The sequence below is a fragment of the Capricornis sumatraensis genome, chromosome 1 (assembly GCF_032405125.1).
Source record: "Capricornis sumatraensis isolate serow.1 chromosome 1, serow.2, whole genome shotgun sequence".
NCBI classification, from domain to species: domain Eukaryota; kingdom Metazoa; phylum Chordata; class Mammalia; order Artiodactyla; family Bovidae; genus Capricornis; species Capricornis sumatraensis.
This window is the reverse complement of record NC_091069.1, coordinates 262,660,480-262,686,723: the sequence shown is the minus strand read 5'-3', so window position 1 is coordinate 262,686,723 and position 26,244 is coordinate 262,660,480. Positions and strand designations below refer to the sequence as shown.

The 26,244-nt window shown below is 43.4% G+C and overlaps 1 protein-coding gene across 1 annotated transcript in view; it reads right to left on the bottom strand.

The window, feature by feature from the left end:
• The window catches only part of KCNH8 (potassium voltage-gated channel subfamily H member 8), a 471,946-nt gene that overhangs the window by 27,436 nt on the left and 418,266 nt on the right, over positions 1 to 26,244 (bottom strand). Inside the window, exons 12-15 of the mRNA XM_068978142.1 lie at positions 25,251 to 25,289; positions 16,558 to 16,910; positions 14,042 to 14,148; positions 11,528 to 11,604 (exon numbers count right to left, since the gene is read on the bottom strand). Coding sequence (XP_068834243.1) covers positions 11,528 to 11,604; positions 14,042 to 14,148; positions 16,558 to 16,910; positions 25,251 to 25,289 — 576 coding nt within the window. The remainder of the gene's footprint in view (positions 1 to 11,527; positions 11,605 to 14,041; positions 14,149 to 16,557; positions 16,911 to 25,250; positions 25,290 to 26,244) is intronic.

The following is a 26,244-nucleotide window of genomic DNA, read 5'->3' as shown; positions in this document are numbered from 1 at the left end:
TTTGGATAACATCTGAAAGAGGCTTGTTCTTTAGTCCAGCGCTTTCCATTTTATTCCAAGCTATACTAATGGCAGACAAAATGTTAATAGTTATTTTGTTGTTAGAGTGATCCATAAGCAAACACACTTCATCAGTATAGGCTAAAGATAAGTTATTGATAATGTAGTTTTCTTCACTGCAAGAATTCAGTCTTAGTATGCTAATGACTAGCATGCATCTCTAAGAATATGAGTTAATTTTAAGTAAAATATACCAGATGTACTTAACCAAGGAGGAATTGTTCTCTAAGTTTTATTTTAAATCATCTGAAAAAGAACAAAAATGTTCAAGTATTATATGCTTTTGGAATTATATAAAGTAAGTGAGGAACCTCCACTCCTTGGTGTATGTAATTCCATTTTATTAGGCAACCATGGTAAGTGTGTTGAACATATTTTAAAAAATATTTCATAACATAAGAAGGCCACAGTTAGTAGGTGAAGACAAGCACACAGGAGATAAATAGAAAATAATAAGTGAAAAAAAAGAGGTAAATCAGACTATATTTGCATTCAGTCTCTCTGTCATGTACAGCTCTTTGTGACCCCACGCACTGCAGCGCTCCAGGAGGCTCTCTCTCTGGAACTTTGCAGGCAGGCATACTGAAGTGGGTTGCCATTTTCTATGCCAGGGCATCTTTCCTGATCCAGGGATCTAACCCACATCTCTTGGGTCTACCTGCATTGGCAGGTGGATTCTTCACCACTGAGCCACCTCGGAAGGCCAAATCAAACTATATAAAGAATATTAAATATGAATGAACTAAGCCATCTAATCAAAATGTAAGTATTTATAGACTGAATAAAAATCAAGATTCATGTGTAAGCTGCCAACAGAAGACACACATTAGATTCAAAGATATAAGTAGGTTGAAAGTAGATGGATGAAAAAAATATCATACAAACAACAACCACAAGAAAAAGCTGGAAAAGCTATATTAATGTCAGATAAAACAGATTAAAATTTTTTTATTAGAGATAAAGAAGAAATGTTTTGTAAGAAAGGTGGTCAACTTTACAGAAAATTATAAAAATTATATATATATATATTTCTAATAGCAGAGCATTAAACACATGAAGCAAAAAAATCAGAATTGAAGGAATAAATAGTAATAACAGCTGCAGATTACAGTATCTAACTTTTAATAATAAATAGAACAATTAGATCAATAAAGAAATGGAAAACGTGAACATACCAGACCTATAGTCATAGACCTAACAGATATCTAGAGAATATTCACCCAGTAACAGTATAATACACAGTGTTCTCAAGCACAAACAGAATATTCTCCAGGTAAGACCATATGCTATGTCATTAAAGAAACCTAAATACATTTAATAGGATTAAAATCATAGAAAGTGTCTTCTCCAGTTGGAATGAAATAAGAAATTACTAATAAAGAATAGTAGAGAATTCTCGAGTACATGGACATTAAATCACACATTACTAAATAACAAGTAGTTCAAAAAAAATAAATCACAGGAGAAATTTAAAAATAATGATATAAATGAAAATGAGAATATACTAAAGTTTATGGGATATAGTTAAGCAGTGCTTAGGGATAAATTTATAGTAATGCCTATCAAAAAATGAGAAAGATCTAACACCAACTTCCACCTTAAGGCCCTGGAAAAAGAACAAACTAAATTCAAAGAAAGCAGAAAGAAGGAAATAACAAGGATGAGAGCAGAAAACAATAAAAAAAGAGAACAGAAGTGAAGAAAAATGATCAAAAGCAAAAGCTGTTATTTAAAAAATTATCAACAAAATTGACAGAGCTTCATCTAGATAAAAACGGAGATGACTGAAATGACCGAACTCAGGAATGAAAGAGGAGACACTACCACCAACATTACAGAGATGAAAAGAGTCATAAGGGACAGCTTTGACCATCACAGGACAACAAAGTAGATAATTCAGGTGAATTAGACAAATTTAGGACACAGAGTACCAAAACTAACTCAAGAAGGAATAGAGTGTCCAAATGGAGATAGAAGTAAAGTGGTTAAACTAGTAATCAAAACACTCTCCACAAAGAAGAGTGCAGGGCCAGATGGCATCACTGGTGAATTACACCAAATCTTCAAGATTAATAGGGATTCTTCACGAACTCCGTAAACCTAGAAGAGGTGGGAATATTTCCCAGCCTGTTCTGTGAGACCAACATTACCCTGACACAAAAACCAGACAAAGATATCACAGAAAACAGAAAATTGCAGACAAATAATTTACGAGTGTAGATGGCGAACATTCTCAGCGAAATACTGGCAAATTGAATCCAGAAATATGCAAAAGGGATTCTACATGGTGGCTAGAGGGATTTACTTAAGGAACGCAAGGTTAGTTCAGCATCCCCAAACCATTAATTAATGTAATACACCATCTCAGTGGCTGCTGCTGCTAAGTCGCTTCAGTTGTGTCTGACTCTCTGAGACCCCACAGACGGCAGCCCACCAGGCTCCTCTGTCCCTGGGATTCTCCGGGCAAGAATATTGGAGTGGGTTGCCATTCTTCAACGCATGCATGCATGCTAAGTCACTTCAGTCATGTCTGACTCTGTGAGATCCCATAGACGGCAGCCCTCCAGGCTCCTCTGGCCACAGGATTCTCCAGGCAAGAACACTGGAGTGGGCTGCCATTTCCTTCTCCCCCATCTCAGTAGAATAAGGAACAAAACCAAACACACACATTACTATCCAATAGATGCAAGAAAAGGCATTTGACAAAATTTAGAATGTGATAAAGATATCAGGAACACAAAGGTGCTTCCTCAGCATGAAAAAGGAACTAATAAAAACCCAGCAGTCACATCTCTTTCTGCTTTATTGATTATGCCAAAGCCTGTGACTGTGTGGGTCACAATAAACTGTGGAAAATTCTGAAAGAGATGGGAATACCAGACCACCTGACCTGCCTCTTGAGGAATCTGTATGCAGGTCAGGAAGCAACAGTTAGAACTGGACATGGAACAACAGACTGGTTCCAAATAGGAAAAGGAGTATGTCAAGGCTGTATATTGTCACCCTGCTTATTGAACTTCTATGCAGAGTACATCATGAGAAATGCTGGGCTGGAAGGAGCACAAGATGGAATCAAGATTGCCAGGAGAAATATCAATAACCTCAGATATGTGGATGACACCACCCTTATGGCATAAAGTGAAGAGGAGCTAAAAAGCCTCTTGATGAAAGTGAAAGAGGAGAGTGAGAAAGTTGGCTTAAAGCTCAACATTCCGAAAACGAAGATCATGGCATCCAGTCCCATCACTTCATGGGAAATAGATGGGGAAACAGTATCAGACTTTATTTTGGGGGGCTCCAAAATCACTGCAGATGGTGATTGCAGCCATGAAATTAAAAGACGCTTACTCCTTGGAAGGAAAGTTATGACCAACCTAGATAGCATATTCAAAAGCAGAGACATTACTTTGCTGACTAAGGTCCGTCTAGTCAAGCCTATGGTTTTTCTTGTGGTCACGTATGGATGTGAGACTTGGACTGTGAAGAAGGCTGAGCACCGAAGAATTGCTGCTTTTGAGCTGTGGTGTTGGAGAAGACTCTTGAGAGTCCCTTGGACTGCAAGGAGATCCAACCAGTCCATCCTAATGGAGATCAGTCCTGGGTGTTCATTGGAAGGACTGATGCTGAAGCTGAAACTCCAGTACTTTGGCCACCTCATGCAAAGAGTTGACTAATTGGAAAAGACTCTGATGCTGGGAGGGATTGGGGGCAGGAGGAGAAGGGGACGACCGAGGATGAGATGGCAGGATGGCATCACGGACTCGATGGACTTGAGTCTGAGTGAACTCCGGGAGATGGTGATGGACAGGGAGGCCTGGCGTGCTGCGATTCATGGGGTCGCAAAGAGTCGGACACGACTGAGCGACTGAACTGAACTGAACTGAACGTCATATTCAATGGTGACAAACCGAAAGAGTTCCTTCCCAAGTGAAGGCAGAAGACAGGGATATTTCTTTCCATTTCTATTCAGTGCTGTATTGGAAGTTCTAGGCAAGGCAATTAGGGAAGAAAAGTTAATATAAGGTATTTAAATTGGGAAGTAAGAAATAAAAGCATCTCTATTTCTAGAAGGCATGATCTTATATAAAAATTTTCCATAAAATCCACCCTTAAATTATTAGAACTATTTAAAAAGCTTGGTAAAGTTGGAGGATGCAAGATGGGCATGGAAAAATCAGGTGCGTTTCTGTGCAGTGTGAGTGAACAACCCAAACGTAAGTTAAGAAAGCAATTTTGTTAACAACAGCATCAAAAGTAACAGAACTCAGGAATAAATTAACCAAGGATATTTGTACACTAAGAACTACTGTTGAAAAATTAAAATACTGTTGAAAGAAATGTAAAAAGATATGGATAGACATATAGATCAATAGAATAGAATTGAGACTCCAGAAATAAACCCTAATATCAATGGCAAGTGTCTCATAGGTATGCTAAGATGATTCAATGGGGGAAAACAGTGTTTGTTTTTTTTTTTTTAACAAATGGTGATGTGATAACTGAACATCCACACAAAAATATTTAATAAAATTCAGCCCATTCATCAACCATATGGAGAAAGAAATGGCAGCCCACTCTAGGATTCTTGCCTGGAGAATCCCATGGACAGAGGAGCCTGGAGGGCTACAGTCCACGGAGTCAGAAAGAGTCAGACACGACTGAAGTGACAACACACACACACACACACACACACACACAAAACCACACACACATTAGTTCAAAACAGATCAGAGAAATGCAAGAGCTCACACTATGAAACTCCTGGAAGAAAAGAGAGGAATGAGTCTTCATGACCCTGGAATAGGCAATGGTTTCTTAGACGTTACCTTAAAATCACAGAAAAAAAAAAAAAACCAGGTGAAATGGATATCACCAAAATTAATACTTTGTGCTTTGTAGAGAAACATTAAGAAAAGGAAAGGACAACTTAGGGAATGGGAGAAGAAAACGGTGCATCATAACCTGTTATCTAGAAATATAAAGCACACCCCAACTCAGTAACAAACAGACAAACCAGTTTCAAAACGGGCAGAGAATGTAAACTGCTGCTGCTGCCAAGTCGCTGCAGTCGTGTCCAACTCTGTGTGACCCCATAGACGGCAGCCCGCCAGGCTCCCCCGTCCCTGGGATTCTCCAGGCAAGAACGCTGGAGTGGGCTGCCATTTCCTCCTCCAGGGCATGAAAGTGAAAAGTGAAAGGGAAGTCGTAAACTGACAGTTGTCCACATACATGCAAATGCCCAGTAAGCACAGGAAAATATGCTCGACATTATCCGCTCTCAGGGAAACGCAACTGAAAACCACATGAGATACCACCTCGCACACACAAGAATGGTCATAATAAAGGAAAATCAGATAAATAAAAGTTGTTGTGAGCAACCAGAGACTTGGAATCTTTATATGCTGCTAAGTGTACTGGCTTCTGCTGCTCTGGGGAAGTCTGGCGGCTGCTCAAATGTTACACAGAGTTACCAGCAATTCTTCCTTACTCAAGAGAAATTAAAACGTGCACACAAAGTCGGGGAGAAAACTGTCGTATGTTAACGCATACATACAGGATCTAGAAAAATGGTCCTGAGGAACCTGTTTGCAGGACAGGTGCTGAGCCGCACGCAGAGAATGGACTCACGGACACAGCGGGGGAGGGAGGGGGGTGGGGCGACCCGAGAGCAGCCCGGACACGCAGCGGGAAGGAGCTCAGCCTGAGCCGGGGAGATGGGGCGTGGGAGGGAGCCCGGGAGGGAGGGGGTGTGTGACGACTTACGGCTGACTCCTGTTGTACGGCAGAAACCAACGCAGCGTTGTAAAGCAACTATCCTCCAATTAAAAATAAAAAATAGAACAGCACATTCAGTGGACTACCCATCACACCGTGATGACCATCTGTATCTGGTTGAAATCACCCCGGGCGGACAGAGAGAAATGAAACCCTTTCGCACATGCTTTTCTTGTAAAGTCCACACAAAACTTTTTCTGAGTGTTTCATGGATGCTCACAGCAGCGTTATTCTTCCTGCCAAAGAGTGGGTACACTGCGAAAGCCCGTCTAGTGATGAATGAATAAATACAATGTGGAATGTCTACATGATGAAACCTATTATTTGGCAATAAAAAGGAATGAAGCACAGGTATGCCACAATGTGAGATGAGTACAGCAAAAACATGCTCAACGAAAAGAGCCAGTCGCAAGGGGCCATACTGTACGATTCCATTTACACGAGATGTCCAGAGGAGGCGAGTGTATAGGCGTGGAGCGTGGATCAGTGGCTGCACGGGGCTGAGGGCCGGGAGCCACTGGTGTTGGCTGTGTGGGCAAACTTCCTTTGTGGGTAACGAAATGTTGGGAAATTTATTATGGTGATGGGTGCCTGAGTCTGGGAATATACTGAACGGCCTTGCGTTTTACACTTTACTTAATTAATTTAGGCCCCACTGCACAGCATGCGGGATCTCAGTTCCCCAACCAGGGACTCAACCTGTGCGCCCTGCAGGGGAAGCCGGGACCGCCAGGGACGTCTTAGGTTGTAACTTTAAGTGGATGAATTCTACGACATGTCAATCATATCTCAATCAAGTTGTTTCAAAACTGGAGTTAATAAAAAGTACGAGAAGCCCGACTTCTGTCTCAATTAAGTCAATATAAATTGTTGTTTCTACAAAGCTCACTTTTTTTGTTTCAGTTCAGTCACTCAGTTGTGTCCAGCTCTTTGGACTCCATGGACTGCAGCACGCCAGGCCTCCCTGTCCATCACCAACTCCTGGAGTCCACCCAAACCCATGTCCATTGAGTCGGTGATGCCATCCAGCCATCTCATCCTCTGTCGTCCCCTTCTCCTCCTGCCCTCAATCTTTCCCAGCATCAGGGTCTTCTCAAATGAATCAGTTCTTCGCATCAGGTGGCCAAAGTATTGGAGTTTCAGCTTCAGCATCAGTCCTTCCAATGAACACCCAGGACTGATCTCCTTTAGAATGGACTGGTTGGATCTCCTTGCAGTCCAAGGGACTCTCAAGAGTCTTCTCCAACACCACAGTTCAGAAGCATCAATTCTTTGGTGCTCAGCTTTCTTTATGGTCCAACTCTCACATCCATACATGACCACTGGAAAAACCACAGCTTTGACTAGATGTACCTTTGTTGGCAAAGTAATGTCTCTGCTTTTTATATGCTATCTAGGTTGGTCATAGCTTTTCTTCCAAGGAGCAAGTGCCTTTTAATTTCATGGCTGCAGTCACCATCTGCAGTGATTTTGGAGCCCCCCAAAATAAAGTTTCTTTTGTTTAGGCATGTATATATTTCATTCTTCTGCCTTTAGTTAAAGCTGAAGTTGCCTTAAAATAGCCCAATATTAACTGACTCCCTTATGTACCTATAAGAAAAATACTAAAAGTGGCGAGCAGAGCATTCTACCAAGCTGCACTCTGCTAAGGATGATTTAACAAGTCACCACATTTTCTCGCTTTGCAAACGAAGGTTTGACTGCGGTCCTCTTTCTGTTAAGTCTGGCAGCTTGTCTTCTGCCTCGTTTTATCATCATTTTGCTGTTTATATGTTTAGTGTAATGGCAAGTAATGGTCAAGCATTATTAACTGGCATACTGGCGCTCTTTGCCCTTCAATCTATAAGTGTTACGGAGGAACTGTTCTTTACAGTAAGTCAGTGACACCATTACCTCAAACTGTTTAGCTAAAGTAAGATGCATTGAAATGTATTTTTTTCCCCTATCATTTTTGATACTAACTTGATAGTGAGCATCTTTATAGCAAAAGGAAATCCCAGGTGAAAGCAGTAATTTTCATAATCAAGTATGTTTCTCAATTCATTCCATTTTATTCCATCAGCATTGACGAATTCTATCAGTCTGCATGGGGCACTGTTGGGTAGCGGGGGGTCTAACTTGAGTCACATTTGTTGACTAGAAGCATGACCTTGTATGAGGAAGGAAGATCATTTGACCATTTATTAAAGGAAGACGCCGTGTCTGGGGCTTTACACAGAGTCTGAAGTCCTTACAACACTCCTCTCTGACAGATTGTATTATTAATATTTAGTAGACGACAGAGCTGAACGTAGGGGAGGTGACCACTTTGCTGAAGTCACAGAGCTAGTCCATGGATAGGGATTTGGAAGCCGTTCTCACTCCAGACTTCCCCCTTTCTCTCTGTTGTGTCTTATGCGTCACTCCTGCTGGGTGGGCACGCAGCTTCTCTTGGGAGGCCTGGCCGTGGAGTCTTTCTGGGTCACCCAGATTTCGGAGACAAGGAAGCCCTCTGAGCCTGACCTACAAACCTTTTCAGAAGCAGAACATTCGACTGACACGGCCCCTGCCACCCATCGGTGTTTTGTTGTTATTTTTAAACAGTTTTCTTAGCATGTCACCATTTCACTGCTGCGAAGCAATGGCAATGTTTTCAAAAGCCTTCTAACACCAGCAGCTGTCCTGCATCTCCTGAGCTCTCCAAACAGTTCTGTGGATGTCGGTTATTAGCAACAGTTTTCCTTCCCTCATTTTAGTGCCGTGTTTAGTCAGTTGACTATGAACTCTACACATCAATGAACAATTTCTTTATATCTGAGATGTCTGAGCGAATATCAGAATGGGCATCGCACGAAGCCCTCTGGGTTACACAGTGTCAAATATGCCTCACCTAGATTAAGAGGGTCCCCTTTGGGTTGCAGAGTTATTGTCATGCAGTGTCTCTTACCATTTATTATTAATTCTTCTCCTGCTTACTTCTAACCAAGAGAATAGAAGAAAGAAAGAATAGAGCAATCGAATGATCACATATGTGAATAGCAAGAAGTAGGTGAAACGGAAAAATTAGTCTTGGCCTTTGAAAGACAGAAATTTTTTTTTTTTTGGCTATATAAACATTACTTTGTAGAAACTATGGGGAAAAGGCAAGTAGGTGGTTAGAAGGGGGTAATTTTACAGTTTGAAGTCAGTTGGTATTTTAATCCTGTCTGTCTTGGCGAGTTTAATGTTATACCTAAAGGGTCAAGACTATGTACAAATTAAATTATATGTGAAAAATAAGGTCTTTTTGACTTACGCTTCAGCTATGAAGAAATCAGATATTTTCAACTAAGGAAAAACTAATTCTTTAGGGAAGGACTAATCACACCACTGACACTTATCTTGCCCTTTTTACTCCAGTGTATGACAAGATAACACGCTTTATGTCATCTCACTAGGAAAGCAGTCATGAACGCAGAATCACACAGGGGAAATATTTTTATTTCCAAATGGTTATCTGTTCTAAGCATCTATCACAGACTCAGATATTGCAAGGAAAGGCATATAGTGTATGGATTTCCATCTGTAACTTGGAAAAATCAACATTCCAAAAGGTGAAGATACACATTTTTTTCCCCAAACTAATCACTCACTTCTGTAGCTGAGCTAAGATATTGGTCAATCCATTCTTACAGCCCCTAGATAATCCCCTCAAATGTCAGAGAAAATAATTCAGATGGGTGATTTTATCTGATGACAGTATCTTAAATGAAACTGTTTCATAAGAAGCTGATGTCCAAAGAAACAAACAAAAAACCCCACCAATCAAAGAAACTCCTCAACAATAAAGTGCTCTTAAACCAAACACACACGCACACACGTGCATGCACACACATGTGTGCACACACACATGTACACACACGCACACACTCGCCCCCACACACGCACACACGTGCACACACGTGCACAACACACATGTGCACACACGCACATGAGCACACAAGTGTGCACACACACATGTGCACACACGCACACACTCACGCATGCACGCACACGCACATGCACACGCACACACATGCACACACACAAGTTGATGTCCAGGTCTCCAACAGAGGGTTTAATTGGTTTTGTTTTGGTCTTTCGGTATACTTTCAATAAGAGGTTTTTGGGTGGCCCGTGTACGGACAAGCTGTTACAGTTAAAGGGGTTCCAATCCAGTCAGTGTTTCTGTTCCTAACTGGTCAGTCTGCACTTTGGCCTCTTACTTCTTGTTGGCAACAATCTCACCTCCAGAGAGCGCAGACTCAGGAGAGAGGGCAGTGAGCTGATGGAACACAGGGGAGCAGAAACCTCTGCACGTTATGACAAGATGCCCAGTTTTCCATTGTTACAGAAAACTGGAAACCAGTTACGTTTATATGAATTTCACTTTTCTCAGATCTTATCATCAGTTGGCTACATATTCTGCCAAGATCTCATCAGAGAATCTACCACTTCAGTCCTATTACCCTGTCTGTGCCTGCTCAGGGTACTTGACCTAGGTCTACCCTGAAGGTCGTCACAAACAGTTGGGTCTTCCTGCATTTTCCTATTTGAAGGATCTTTCTAGTCTCTCCTGCAGCTAAGCCTGCAGGTAATCCCTCAGAAGCCATCTTTTCTCTTGTCTCATGGAAGAACAATTCCGAGTTGCCCCACATAAGCTCTCAGTGCCCCCACCCCAGAAGAATGGAGCCCAACTTCCTACAGAGTTATCCATCTCATTAACACCCCGAGTCACTTGCCTTCCTTTCTTTCCCGTCTTATTCCTCTTCTCCTTCCTCTTGCTCCCAGATCACTTCCCAGAGAAGGTATTTGCATGCAAACCGTTGTCTCAAAACCTTTTTTAAAAAATTAATTATATTGGGGGGCACCCAAATGGAGAGAGTGATTCAGAAATTGCCTTCCCTTTTTGTATGAAATATCCAGAAAGGACAAACTAATAGAAACAGGAAGTAGACAAGTGGTTGCCCAGGACTGGATATGGGAACAGGAATTAATCATGAATGGGTGTGGGAGATCTTGTTAGGATGATAAAAATATTCTAAATGGGCATGGCTGAATCACTCAATAAAGCTACTAAAAATCATCAAATTGTACTCATTTCAATGCGTGCCTTTTATAAGGTATACAATATACCTCAATAAAATTATCTTTTAAATTACCTTATTTTATACAAAGAGATGGCAAGATCTAGAGAGCTAAAGTGCTCAAAGTTATAAAGCGGGTGCCGACTAGGGAAGAGGACAGTGTCAGGCCACTGGATTACTCCGATTCATTACTTTGATTCATCTCTGGACGAATGATCTTGCTTTAACTTGTTAAAAATTGAAGTATATAAAAACGTGAAAAAGCACCAATGAAACCAAATACCAATACGTTTATGACATTAATTAGAGAAATTAGCACTTAATGTTTCCTGTGTGTTAAATGATCTAGCTAGATGGTCTCATTTAACCTCACAAATGGGCCACAAGGTAGGTGTAACTGCTGTCTCCTTGTCACACATGGCAAGGCAGAGCTTGAGAGAAGCTGAGTAACTGATACTTACGTCAGGCTGAGTGGGGGTCCCTCCACACTTGCCACTAGCAGCCACAGTGCAAATTTGTCATGATTCTGTCACCCCGCTTCTGCCGGTGACTGGGATTCCTAGCCCCTCACCACTCCAGCCTGGCCAGAGAAAGACAAAGCTCCGTACCTCACTGTTGAGTTTGCTTATCTGCTGCCTGGTCTCCTCCGCTTTGATAAAGAGGACAGCAGCTCCAATCTCTGGGTCTGGAAAGTGACACACACAGAATGAATCCTTTAGGAAGACGCCTCATATTTGAGGATTGGGGCAACTGGAACAGGGAAGGAGCTAACCTTTAGGAGGGTAGGAAGCTAACTGTTAGGAAGGTAGCTAAGCCTTTCCTGAGACGCGCACACCATCAGTTCTGTCTCCCTAGCATGCCTCTGGACGGCACCAGAAGGACTCTTTGGAACCGGGCATGCAGCATGGCGGGGACTGTGACCACACGAACTGGGTGTGTCCATGGCCAACTGCCCCGTCTCCTCAACACTATCACTGCCGTGTGGCCCAGTGGCACTTGTTCCCTTCTTTGACTGTTTGCCAAAAAATATATCACAGCCAGCGTCCTCCAAGCCATGGAAAAGGAGCGTTCTTTTCCTCCTCTCTTTCCTTTGCAAATTTTGATTCCTGGGTCCACGAGAGCATTTTCTTCCCACCTCTATTAAAGGTGCTCCTCTCCACTGCAGATTTCTGTCTGCTCTGCACATGAAAATGTAGTTTCCCCATTCCCTGGTTCTCTCGTCTCCACCTTTTCTCTACCGTACTTTTACAAATCTATTCACATTTGTTAGGAGCAGAAGCACAGATGAGTCACTGCTAGCTAGAGTGGAAAGGATTTGATATATAGAGACATCTATGCATGTACTATCTGTCAGTATAAATATCATGATATGACTATCTTAATACCCTAATTCTGGTTAACTAAGCATAGAGAATATGTTTGTGGGAGGGGAAAAAAGTTGTTCAAAACAATCTGAAGTGGCCGAGTGGTAAAAGCTCCTTTTACAGAGATATTTGCAAAGTTAATGTCTTCATTCAGTGAATAATACGAGATCACTTACAGTAGGCTAGACCTCCTTTAGAGGTGAAGTGAAGTGAAAGTCACTCAGTCATGTCTGATTCTTTGCAACCCATGGACTATACAGTCTATGGAATTCTCCAGGCCAGAACACTGGAGTGGGCAGCCTTTTCCTTCTCCAAGGGATCTCCCCAACCCAGGGATCAAACCCATGCCACCTGTATTGCAGGCAGATTCTTTACCAGCCGAGCCACCAGGCAAACCCAAGAATACTGGAGTGGGTAGCCTATCCCTTCTCCAGGGGATCTTCCCAACCCAGGAATCGAACTGGGGTCTCCTGCACTGCAGGTGGATCCTTTACCAACTGAGCTATCAGGGAAGCTCCCCTTTAGAGGAGACAGAAATAAAGAAAACATATTGACTCTCTTGGAGCTTTGGGTCTAGGGCGATTCTCCAGGCAAGAATACTGGAGTGGGTTGCCATTTCCTTCTCCAAGCAGAGAAAAGAGACATTCAAAAAGCAATTATGCAATAAGTTTGACTTTCACACTAAAGGCAATGGCGGCCCATCTCAGGAATTTAAGCACAGGAATAAAGTAGTAAGAATAGACTTGTATTTTTTTTTTTGAATAGTCCGCTTTTTGTGTGGAGAACAGAGTGAAACCGACTTTGGTAGCAAAGCAGGCAAGAGATGAATGAGGCAAGGAGAGGGTGGTGGCAGAAAGGACAGAGTCTCAGACAGAAATGAGAGGCATGTAGGAGGCAGTCAGGAGCGCCTGTTGCTTGAACGGATGAGTGTCAGGGTGAACGCTGGGAAAGCGAGAGGAGGAGGGTGGAAGGGGGCCGGACCAGGACTGTCAGGCGGGCGGCCACGGTGATGTCCTGTGACCCAGCAAGGAGAACTCCCGGGGGCACCCACCACCAGCTTCCATAGCAAAGGCTCACACCTGTTTGACCAGACCTATAACTTCTGTGCCTCTGGCTCCAAACAGAGTGGTATCAGCACGTTAAAGTCCATTCCCTGAATGCATGAGAACTGCTGACTGCCATCCGCATTCCTCTCTTCCATCCCTACCCACCGTCAGCCCACCAGGGGTCTCATCTGCCCGTCTCCCCAGGAGATGACGGGTGCCTGGAAGAGGTGCTGACTGGGATAGAAGACTGGCATTCTACCAAGTGGCAACACACCCCCAGAACTGCACATTCAGAAGTCTTTCTTGTGCTGGGCTTTGCCCGTGGAAGGACTCACTCATTAGCAGGAGAGCCTCACACAAGGACATCGGAGCCAGGTGGGAAAGGGCGGAGGGAGCTGGCAAAAGGCTGCTGGCCTCACACCTCGTGACTATTTGGGGTTGCCTGTGTTCAGGAGAGTCGGACCCCAAAGAAGGCTGAGCACCAAAGGACTGATGCTTTCAAGCTGTGATGCTGGAAAAGACTCTGGAAAGCCTTGGACTGCAAGGAGATCCAACAAGTCCATCCCTAAGGGAAATCAGCCCTGAACATTCATTGGAAGGACTGATGCTGAAGCTGAAGCTCCAATACTTTGGCCACCTGATGTGAAAAGCCAAATATTACAAGTTACAAAGAAATGTCACTCCTTGTGAGAAGACTAAATATAGAGCTTACCTCCAAGAGGAGGAGAAATTCTGGGCTCTGGTCTGATTCGTTCAGAGCCAAAGTCGAAAGTCTGGCTTTCTTCACTGCTGTTTCCATCTTCAATTCCATCAACAATCCTGTTTAAGATAATGAGGGTTGGCTAGTTGTGCATTTATGTTCATGGGTCACAGTTACTTCTAGAAGAGTTAAAAAATCTTGTGTTAAATTTCTAAATTCTAGACACTCTAGAGCTGTGCTAACCAACATGGTAGCCATTAGCCTTATCCAGCCACTGAGTGCCTGAAATGTGAAAATGAGACGTGCTGTAAGTGTAAAACACACACTGGATTTTGAAGATTTTAGTAAAAACATTATGTTATTTAACTAGTAATTTTTTATACTGTTTACATTTGAAATGCTAATATTTGAGGCATCTCAAATCAAATAAACCATATCATTAAATTATTAGTAGATAATTTCACGTGTGCATGTGTGTGCTTACTTTTCAAATACGTGGCTACTGGGATTTTTAGAAATACTTGTGTGTCTCACAATTTTATTTCATGTCATATTTCTATAGATTTTAGATTCTTATTTATTCTCAGATTCAAAAGCTTAGCTACAGAAGTCCTCTTATCTAAATTCATATTAATTTACTGTTCTATCTAGAATTAGAGAGTTTTAACCTAATGGTAACTTTTCTCTAGACTTAGATGAAACTCCAAAGTGACAGTTGAAGAACTGTATTTAAATGACTACTTCTGCTGCTGCTGAGTCACTTCAGTCATGTCCGACTCTGTGCGACCCCATGGACTGCAGCCCACCAGGCTCCCCTGTCCCTGGGATTCTCCAGGCAAGAACACTGGAGTGGGTTGCCATTTCCTTCTCCAATGCCTGAAAGTGAAAAGTGAAAAGTGAAAGTGAAGATACTCAGTTGTGCCCAACTCTTAGCGACCCCATGGACTGCAGCACACCAGGCTCCCCTATCCCTGGGATTCTCCAGGCAAGAACACTGGAGTGGGGTGCCAATGACTACTAGGACTGTAGCTAATCTTCTTTCCTTGGTGAATATCTAATCCAGTCATAATTTTTTTAAAAACATGAATTTATTGTAGAAAATGTAAACATACAATCAAAATATCAAAAAAAGCATCTGTCATGCATTACTACCATTCACATTTTGCCATGTTCTCAAAACCTTTCTCTGTCTATAAAATAAAACAAAACTTTTTTTTTCATAAGTGTAGAATCAGGTGTACATGAACCTTTATATTCCAGCTCTGATACATTTTCCCCCTATTTAAAATTTATTGTTTTTTCATGTTAGAGAAACTTTATAAAGAACAGTTAAGCTGAGATTTCAAATTACCATCTCCAGCTGAATTTCTGAACATTTAATATCCATCTACTTTTCACTAAACCTGCTTTGCTTATTTTTTCCTTACTATTTTCTCTAAATGGATAAATTATATTCTTCAAGAGAGTAACCAATATATAGTATATCAGAAAGAGCTCTTGCCTTATAAATAGAAAAACAGACGTTGAATCTATATTTCAGAACTCAAATTTTTGAAATTTTAGACAAACTATTTAACTTTCAAAATACACTTCTTATAAGTTTATAGCTGAGGTAATACGAACTACTTTATAAGATTCCTGAAAAGACTAACCATAACAGAAAATGAAAAATTACCCAGCTGAGTATCCGGGAATCGAAGTCATTTAATATGGCTTTTCTTATGTCTCTTTTCAAATTAGCTGCTATGCTCCACACTACCTCTTTCACATTTCTGAGTCAGGAATTTTTGCTGTCTCAGTCATCTTTAGTGGATCCTAGAGTGAATGTTTTAAATTAAAAATAGAACCATCCCATATTACCTAATGAAGAGGCCGGAAGTAAAACCAAGCTTCAGTTGCCCACAAAAGTGAAGCAAATACTATGCGAAATGAAGACCAGCACTTCATTTTCTTTATCATTTCCACTGACTGCCCTGTGAAACTTTTGGTGACGTTTCAGATATTGGGGGATAATGATATAAGCTTCACTTCCTCTCTTTCACTTTTATCAGAAATTTATAAATTATAAAATCACAGTGTAGAAATATACATCTATAAAAGCGTGTGCACGGTTGGGGCTTCCCAGGTGGCTCACTGGCGGACTGGCTCAACCCACCCGCCAATGCAGACGTCAGAGGAGACGCGGGTTCAGTCCCTGCGTTGGGAAGATCCCATGGAGGAGGATACGGCAACCCGCTCAAGTATATAAAAATAGGTAGAGCTAAATGAATAAATGGAGAAGAGAAGGAATGGGGACCATTTAATGGGCCCTTTTGGAAATATGACTAATATGATTTATTCTCATTCTGCCCACACTCCACTACAGAGTCAAAACGTGCACAGAAAAACTTAGGAAAGCTGAAGCCTCCAGGCTAGGAACTTGCATGGTAGAAAGGTCCAGAAGGCTAAGTAATTTTCTAGCCAGGTGCCAGTGGGGAGCAAAAGCAGCCACCTCCACCGGGAAAGGATTCTGTGAACTAAGCTCTTACCTGGGACTGAGGTCTGGGGGTCCAGCGCTGTTCAAAGTTGAAAGCTGCAATTTCAAGTGCTTCTCTTTTCTTTTGCCATAGTTTGGGGCATCCGTCTCCTGCTTGGTTTTGGGGGAGTTTGAACTGGAGACTCTGATAGGTGAGTGAAACGGCACCGTTCCCGAGGCCAGCTGCTTCAGGCTTAAGCCGAGGTAGCTCTTACCGCCTCCAGGCCGCTTGCTGCGAGAAGAGGCGGGTCCCCTGGTGTAGACGGGGGACAGGGAGGCTGTCTCCTCCCCCTCGTCCTCCTCCTCCTCGTCTTCCACGATGGACGGCAGTCTCTTCTTGATACTGCCGTTTCCCTTGGGCTCCGACTGAAGCAGAGGATGACAGAGATGAGCACAGACGTGAAGAGCTTTTCAGAGGCATGCATCATTCACCAGTAATTCCCATCTGAACAGTCAGCTCCCCGGGAGACTACAAGGGAAGGCTTCACAGACTTGGCTTTTACTTATTCAGGTGTTCAAGTCTCCCAGTTTCTGATCTCTGCTAGGTGATTTTGTTTGTTTGGTCTTTTAAACCTTCTTATGGGAGCTAGGCGAAAGGTGCATTTTACCAGGTTTGCATCAGGCTTTTCAGCAGCCTGTCATTTATAATAGTGTATGATGGCACACTTTTAGGAATAAGACATTTTCAATTTTATTGAGAAGTCTTGGACCTTGATAGTTTAATTAACTAACTAATTAATTTCATGTATCCTTATCATTTTATTTTTATTGAATGATGGTTGATATTATATAAAAATCCATCATGTAATTCACAGATATGTAATATGAGCCACAATTTTTATAGGCTACACTCCACTTACAGTTACTGTAACGTGTTGGCTGTATTCCTCATGTGCAATACACCCCGTAGCTTATTTTATACCCGACAGTCTGCCGCCCAGCTCCCCCACCCCGAAGCTCACCCTCCCCCTGCACACTGGTGACCAACAGTTGCTCTCTGTGTCTGCCAGTCTGCTTCTTGTGGGGTATAGTCACTAGTCTGTCGTATTTTTTAGATGCTTCCAGGTGTAAATTATCTCATACAGTTTTGGTCTTTTTTCTGTCTGACTGATTTCACTTAGCTTGATTGGGCCTTGATATTTTAAAGCTACAGGGTCCTCAGTGGAACTTCCTGTGGAGACCAGCCAGCAGAATTATGTTACCATGGAGAAGAAAGCTTTTTCCTATTTTGTATCATAGATGGAAGAAGATGAGAAGTTTCCTCGGTTCTCCTGGTTCCCACAAGTCAGGTGGTGGGAAATACAGCAAATGCTGTGATCTGCTCCCTGTGAAGGGCCTTGGGAAAGGAAGGAGCTGGTCTTGCCAAATCCTACGCAGAGTCCTTGCCTGGGGCCATTCAGCCTCACAGGCCTAGAAGAAGCCAGGGAGAGCATGGGCAAGGACAGAAGAGGTGATGCTGCAGGGGCAGGCAGACTGGTGGCCCTCAGCAGAGTTCCTGCAAGAGTCCGTGCTTCTTGTTCTGCCCCAGACGTGGCTTCCCTTCCCCAAAAGGTCCATTCACTGTCCTGTGCCTCAGTGACTTTCATACTTTCTTATCCACAATTTCTAATAAAACTAAAATGAACAGTAAACATCTAAGAGCACTAATCAAATGTCACGAGGTGTTATGGTTATTACGTCACCTTAATAAACACTTGGTTCACTGGTGTGTGAACTTTACTGTAATAGTTATACATATATATGTGTGTGTGTGTGTATACGGGCTTCTCCGGTGGCTCAGCTGGTAAAGAGTCTGCCTGCAATGCATAAGATGACCCAGTTTCGATCCCTGGATTGGGGAGATCCCCTGGAGAAGGAAATGGCAAACCACTCTAATATTCTTGCCGTGGAGAATCCCAAATGAATTTGAATCTATAGTGACTGACAGGCCCATTCAGTGGACACCAAAGCTTTCATAAGCAAAATTATCAGTTCACTTAGAAAGATTTTTTGTGTATTTTAATTTCATGGGTTAAAATTTCCTGAAGAAAGGGAAAGACTCATCTTTCCAGCTATTTGCAAATATTTTAATTAATGCAATGCCATTCGGTCTTTATTCAACGTGCTTAGTCGCTCAGTCGTGTCCGACTCTTTGTGACCCTGGCGGGCTACAGTCCATGGAATTCTCCAGGCAAGAAGAGTACTGGAGTGGGTTGCAATTTTCTTCTCCAGGGAATCTTCCTGACCCAGGGATCAAACCCAAGTCTACCGCATTGCAGGCAGACTCTTTAGCATCTGAGCCGTGAGGGAAGCCCCTTTATTCAATAGTCATGGTTCTGCCTTTATTTTGGTTTTTCCCCACAGCATTTTAAAGTTCTGTGCTTTTAACAAAAGGTGGACCCATGTGGAATTGAGAGGAACATTCACACACTAGTATTGTGGAAAAGAACAATGAGGTCATCCAGCTAAAGACAGGACAGAGCAAACCTATCGACATCAATGAGCATATTCTCTAATTGGGCTTCTGTTTCCATCTGCACTGGCAATTAACCATGCTTTTGTTTCAGGGAGGCTCCCTTGGTTCTAAGAGAGTCTCTGACTAGTAACCTATAAGATGCGTGTACTTCTACAAGTTGATTTAATTTTCATACTTCCATTTCGTCATGGAGATTTGGCACGTTGGACCAGTTGTTTAGATACTACCAGTTGTGATCAGGGCGGCCAATGCAATTTATAGCAAGAAGTTATTTCTGGACTGTCACTGCAGACAGTACCCAAATTTATTAAATTATTAAGCACCAGCCCCACAGGCAGCTTCTGTGCAGGAGGAGCACCAGTTACTTCCTTGGGCCATCCATGAAGAAACACCCTCTCTCTCGTGCTGCTGGGCTCACCTGTGTGTATATGGCCACAAAATTTAACCACAGACCTTTCTTGCCCTTCTCTTTGACCCATTTCTTCATTTCCCTCTCATCTTTCTCACGAAAGCTCCCATGGGGCAATTCCCACAGTCAAAGGAATCTCTAAGTGAGCTTGTGACATTTTGCTGGGATAGTTACTTCAAACTCAGGAATGAGTCAGTCAAACCTGTCTTGACTCAAAGGAAAGCAGAATAAAGCCTCGTGGTTGGATTCATGCATTTTTGGTCACATGGTCCTAAAAGTCTTACTTACCAGCTGCAACCTTGACCAGGTAATGTGACCGTTTAAAGCCTTGGTTTCCTCATCTGTAAACTGGCAATAGTGTGAGGGAAAATTAGATACGAGGTACAGCATGTTAAACCCTTAGTGATATGCATTTCGCTGTGCTGTGCTCTCTCACTGAGTCGTGTCTGACTCTGCGACCCCACGGGCTGTAGCCCACCAGGGGGCTCTGTCCATGGGGTTCTCCAGGCAAGAGTATGGGAGTGGATTGCCACTTCCTTCTCCAGTGAATGTGCTTAATTAAATGCTTGTCCTTGTGATGATGAGGATGGTCATGAAGAAAATGGAAAAAATATTTACATTTGGGCAGGTTCTACAGATAGTATTGGGATATTTACATAATCTCGGCTTATTTCTTAAATTACTCTTAGTGATGCACCTTGCTCCTCCCGGGAGGAGCATCCCAAGGAGCGGTGCCTGTGCAACCGCAGGAGGGCCTAGAGGAGCTATCCCACGGTGAAGGTCAGGAACGGCGGTGGTAAGGAGATACCCCTCGTCCAAGGTAAGGAGCAGTGGCTGTGCTTTGCTGGAGCAGCCGTGAAGAGATACCCCACGCCCAAGGTAAGAGAAACCCAAGTAAGATGGTAGGTGTTGCAAGAGGGCATCAGAGGGCAGACACACTGAAACCATACTCACAGAAAACTAGTCAATCTAATCACACTAGGACCACAGCCTTGTCTAACTCAATGAACCAAGCTATGCCTGTGGGGCAACCCAAGATGGGCAGGTCATGGTGGAGAGGTCTGACAGAATGTGGTCCACTGGAGAAGGGAATGGCAAACCACTTCAGTATTCTTGCCTTGAGAACCCCATGAACAGTATGCAAAGGCAAAATGATAGGATACCAAAAGAGGAACTCCCCAGGTCAGTAGGTGCCCAATAGGCTACTGGAGATCAGTGGAGAAATAACTCCAGAAAGAAAGAAGGGATGGAGCCAAAGCAAAAACAATACCCAGCTGTGGATGTGACTGGTGATAGAAGCAAGGTCTGATGCTGTAAAGAGCAATATTGCATAGGAACCTGGAATGTCAGGTCCATGAATCAAGGCAAATTGGAAGTGGTTAAACAAGAAATGGCAAGGGTGAACGTCGACATTCTAGGAATCAGCGAACTACAATGGACTGGAATGGGTGAATTTAACTCAGATGACCATTATATCTACTACTGCGGCAGGAATCCCTAGGAAGAAATGGAGTAGCCATCATGGTCAACAAAAGAGTCCGAAATGCAGTACTTGGATGCAATCTCAAAAACGACAGAATGATCTCTGTTCGTTTCCAAGGCAAACCATTCAATATCACAGTTATCCAAGTCTATGCCCCAACCAGTAAAGCTGAAGAGGCTGAAGTTGAACGATTTTATGAAGACCTACAAGGCCTTTTAGAACTCACACCCAAAAAAGATGTTCTTTTCATTATAGGGGACTGGAATGCAAAAGTAGGAAGTCAAGAAACACCTGGAGTAACAGGCAAATTTGGCCTTGGAATGCGGAATGAAGTAGGGCAAAGACTAATAGAGTTTTGCCAAGAAAATGCACTGGTCATAGCAAACACCGTCTTCCAACAACACAAGAGAAGACTCTACACATGGACATCACCAGATGGTCAACACCGATCTCAGATTGATTACATTCTATGCAGCCAAAGATGGAGAAGCTCTATACAGTCAACAAAAACAAGACCAGGAGCTGACTGTGGCTCAGATCATGAACTCCTTATTACCAAATTCAGACTCAAATTGAAGAAAGTGGGGAAAACCGCTAGACCATTCAGGTATGACCTAAATCAAATCCCTTATGATTATACAGTGGAAGTGAGAAATAGATTTAAGGGCCTAGATCTGATAGATAGAGTGTCTGATGAACTACGGACGGAGGTTTGTGACATTGTACAGGAGACAGGGATCAAGGCCATCCCCATGGAAAAGAAATGCAGAGAAGCAAAATGGCTGTCTTGGGAGGCCTTACATATAGCTGTGAAAAGAAGAGAGGCAAAAAGCAAAGGAGAAAAGGAAAGATATAAGCATCTGAATGCAGAGTTCCAAAGAATAGCAAGAAGAGATAAGAAAGCCTTCTTCAGCGATCAATGCAAAGAAATAGAGGAAAACAACAGAATGGGAAAGACTAGAGATCTCTTCAAGAAAATTAGAGATACCAAGGGAACATTTCATGCAAAGATGGGCTCGATAAAGGACAGAAATGGTCTGGACCTAACAGAAGCAGAAGATATTAAGAAGAAGTGGCAAGAATACACAGAAGAACTGCACAGAAAAGATCTTCATGACCCGGATAATCATGATGATGTGATCACTAATCTAGAGCCAGACATCTTGGAAAGTGAAGTCACGTGGGCCTTAGAAAGAATCACTACGAACAAAGCTAGTGGAGGTGATGGAATTCCAGTGGAGCTGCTTCAAATCCTGAAAAATGATGCTGTGAAAGTGCTGCACTCAATATGCCAGCAAATTTGGAAAACTCAGCAGTGGCCACAGGACTGGAAAAGGTCAGTTTTCATTCCAGTTCCAAAGAAAGGCAATGCCAAAGAATGCTCAAGCTACCACACAATTGCACTCATCTCACATGCTAGTAAAGTAATGCTCAAAATTCTCCAAGCCAGGCTTCAGCAATACATAAACCGTGAACTCCCTGATGTTCAAGCTGGTTTTAGAAAAGACAGAGGAGCCAGAGATCAAATTGCCAACATCCGCTGGATCATGAAAAAAGCAAGAGAGTTCCAGAAAAACATCTATTTCTGGTTTATTGACTATGCCAAAGCCTTTGACTGTGTGGATCACAATAAACTGTAGAAAATTCTGAAAGAGCTGGGAATACCAGACCACCTGACTTGCCTCTTGAGAAATCTGTATGCAGGTCAGGAAGCAAGAGTTAGAACTGGACATGGAACAACAGGCTGTTTCCAAATAGGAAAAGGAGTACGTCAAGGCTGTATATTGTCACCTTGCTTATTTAACTTCTATGCAGAGTACATCATGAGAAACGCTGGACTGGAAGAAGCACAAGCTGGAATCAAGATTGCCGGGAGAAATGTCAATAACTTCAGATATGCAGATGACACCACCCTTATGGCAGAAAGTGAAGAGGAGCTAAAAAGCCTCTTGATGAAAGTGAAAGAGGAGAGTGAAAAAGTTGGCTTAAAGCTCAACATTCCGAAAACGATCATGGCATCCAGTCCCATCACTTCATGGGAAATAGATGGGGAAACAGTGGAAACAGTGTCAGATTTTATTTTGGGGGGCTCCAAAATCACTGCAGATGGTGACTGCAGCCATGAAATTAAAAGACGCTTACTCCTTGGAAGGAAAGTTATGACCAACCTAGATAGCATATTAAAAAGCAGAGACATTACTTTGCCGACTAAAGTCCGTCTAGTCAACGCTATGGTTTTTCCAATGGTCATGTATGGATGTGAGAGTTGGACTGTGAAGAAGGCTGAGCGCTGAAGAATTGATGCTTTTGAGCTGTGGTGTTGGAGAAGACTCTTGAGGGTCCCTTGGACTGCAAGGAGATCCAACCAGTCCATTCTGAAGGAGATCAGCCCTGGGATTTCTTTGGAAGGAAAGATGCTAAAGCTGAAACTCCAGTACTTTGGCCACCTCATGGGAAGAGTTGACTCATTGGAAAAGACTCTGATGCTGGGAGGGATTGGGGGCAGGAGGAGAAGGGGACGACCGAGGATGAAATGGCTGGATGGCATCACGGACTCGATGGATGTGACTCTGAGTGAACTCTGGGAGATGGTGATGGACAGGGAGGCCTGGCGTGCTGCGATTCATGGGGTGGCAAAGAGTCAGACACGACTGATCGACTGAACTGATGCACCTTGCCCCAAAATCACTTTTTCGACATTCCCTTGCCGTGTGGTTTAGGCATGAGGCCAAATTCTGGGAAGGTAGTGTATAGTGGGCCAGTCAAGGACTTTTCAGGAAGGCTCCTGGAAGAAGGGGAGCGCCTGTCTCGCTCTTTACCTTTACTTAGGTTCTAGTCTGGAGCAGACACATGAGAATGAGGAGTCTTAAAGAAGGAGGGCATGTGTTAAGGATCATGAGCAAGAAGGAAATCTCTAGACCCGATTGACACTGTCTCATTGCCCACCTCTGGCCTAATCTATCAGAGACAAATAAATATGTGTTTTATTAAAACCCCCGTTATTCTAGTGGCTTTGATTCTGCAAATGAACAAAAAATACAGAATTTTTTTTGAAAGTTAAGGGTGGTGTATTCTTGGAAGGGATGTTCATTTTTAGAGTGTTGCGGAGGGGCGAAGAATTCAAATTGGAAAATCCAAAAGAAGGCTAAATTTCTCTTGACAAGAAAGTGAATATAGGAAAGGGTTGGCAGAAAAGAGGTACAGCGATGAGGGAAGGATGCCTGTTGAGGAGCGTTTACAGGTGGGACAAGTTTCCTAGTTCCTGAGGAGGGATTCTGTAGAGAAGGGAGACGAAAGACAGTCAGTGCCAGAGGGAACCGTGGCTGACGGCACCGAGAAGCTTTAGGGTTTTAAAGATGTTCCTCGATAGTAGCTCAGTTTGTTCCCCACCTCCAACCGTCTTCAGTCCGGGTCGGCATCTCTATAACATGTTACTCAGCTGGATTTGTCTGTGTGCCTCTGAGTGTGTGTGAAAGTTGGGGGGTGGGGGGGCTCTGTTTCATGAAGAGAACAAGGCAAGGAAGGGAGCCGTTTACAGGGAGAGGGCAATGGCACCCACTCCAGTGCTCCTGCCTGGAGAATCCGAGGGACAGGGGAGCCTGGTGGGCTGCCGTCCATGGGGTCGCACAGAGTCAGACAGGACTGAGCGACTTCACTTTCACTTTTCACTTTCAGGCATTGGAGAAGGAAATGGCAGCCCACTCCAGTGCTGTTGCCTGGAGAATCCCAGGGACGGGGGAGCCTGGTGGGCTGCAGTCCATGGGGTCGCACAGAGTCAGACAGGACTGAGAGACTTCACTTTCACTTTTCACTTTCAGGCATTGGAGAAGGAAATGGCAACCCACTCCAGTGCTCTTGCCTGGAGAATCCCAGGGACAGCAGAGCCTGGTGGGCTGCAGTCCGTGGGGTCGCACAGAGTTGGACACGACTGAAGTGACTCAGCAGCAGCAGCAGCAGCACAGGGCTCCTGGCACAGGATGATTGGCAATAAAAGTCTAGGTTATAAATGTGACAAGCCACTGTTTGGGGGGAAGTTTTCCATGAAATTGGATGGTTCTGAAAAGTTGAGACTGACTACAAGCTCAATTCTACTAGGATGAACACTTCAGGACTTTGATATCTTGGGCAGGTTTTGGTGACAAACTACTTTTTAACAATACCAATAAGGCCCTTAAAAAGATTTATGAGTTTCCATCTTTCTGTTCCCAAATGCAGGAAAGTCAATTACCACATCTCTCATTGGGAAGTGTTTTAGTGGAAGTCAAAGGTGAATACATAAAATCTTCAAGGGGGAAACAGATTTGTTGGAAATCCCAGAAATTTTAGATAAATATTTTGCTCTTTGGCAAAAAGCCGTACCTGTGAGACTGTCGATTTGTTTGATAATCTTGATATCACCTGAAAGGACAAACAAACAGAAGCTGTAAAATCGTTCACACCCGGGGAGACGAGCCTGCGCCCCGGGGCCCTCTGCGGCTGTGCTTGCATCTAGACACACCTTCCTCAGGCAAGAAAATACAACAAATGTACAAAGGGCCAGAAATAAATGTGCAGCTGGGGCTAATTGTGGACAAGAAGATAAAAAAAGAGCAAAAAACAAAACGAAGCAAAGAAACAACTGCCACTTCTTAAGAGCCAGGAGCAAAAGCCGGGGTCAGGAGAGAAAGCAGCATCCTCTGCCTGCCCCCTGCACTTGGCACCACCTGTGGCCTGGGCAGATCATCTAAGCTGCCTCGGGCTCAAGCCCTGGACACAGCCTGCCCTCACCCCACGTAAGGACCAGCTTGCCCCCACCTTGGGGAGTGAGCAAGCAAGGGGACCTGTTGTCTGTTCTTGGTTGTCTCTGTGCAGCAGGGGCCCCGAGAAAGACTTGCCTGAATTTCTTGTCTGGCCTTTCGCCAATTTCTATTGATTAAGGAAGCCAAGAACCCTGGATGGTAACGTGGGTGGTGTGGGCCTGGATGAAACACCAGAGGCAGGGAAAGAGATGGAAGTTCAGAGGTGATGGGGTGATTGGCCCACCTGTGTGGGCCAGCAGAGAGAAAACACCCCCTGAAAGATGCTGGGAGCACCTCCTGAGTCTGGAAAAGGGAGCAGCCAATTGCCTGGCTGGTGTCAGACGCAACGCTCAAGGGAACCGTGGCCACAGCGATGCAGCCATTGGCTGCGTTTGGCAGCTGGGTGCTTCTTTGCCCTCCTTTTGTTTTCCATCTCCCTTATTGCTCTTTCTTGCCCCTTTGCTAAATTATCTTGTCTTCTCTGATTCTCCTCTCTGGTTCTTGTGAAAATAGAAATCCGTGGAACCATTTCTCATTTAATGTCATTTCTATCTCTTTATTCTCTAGCCCTTCTT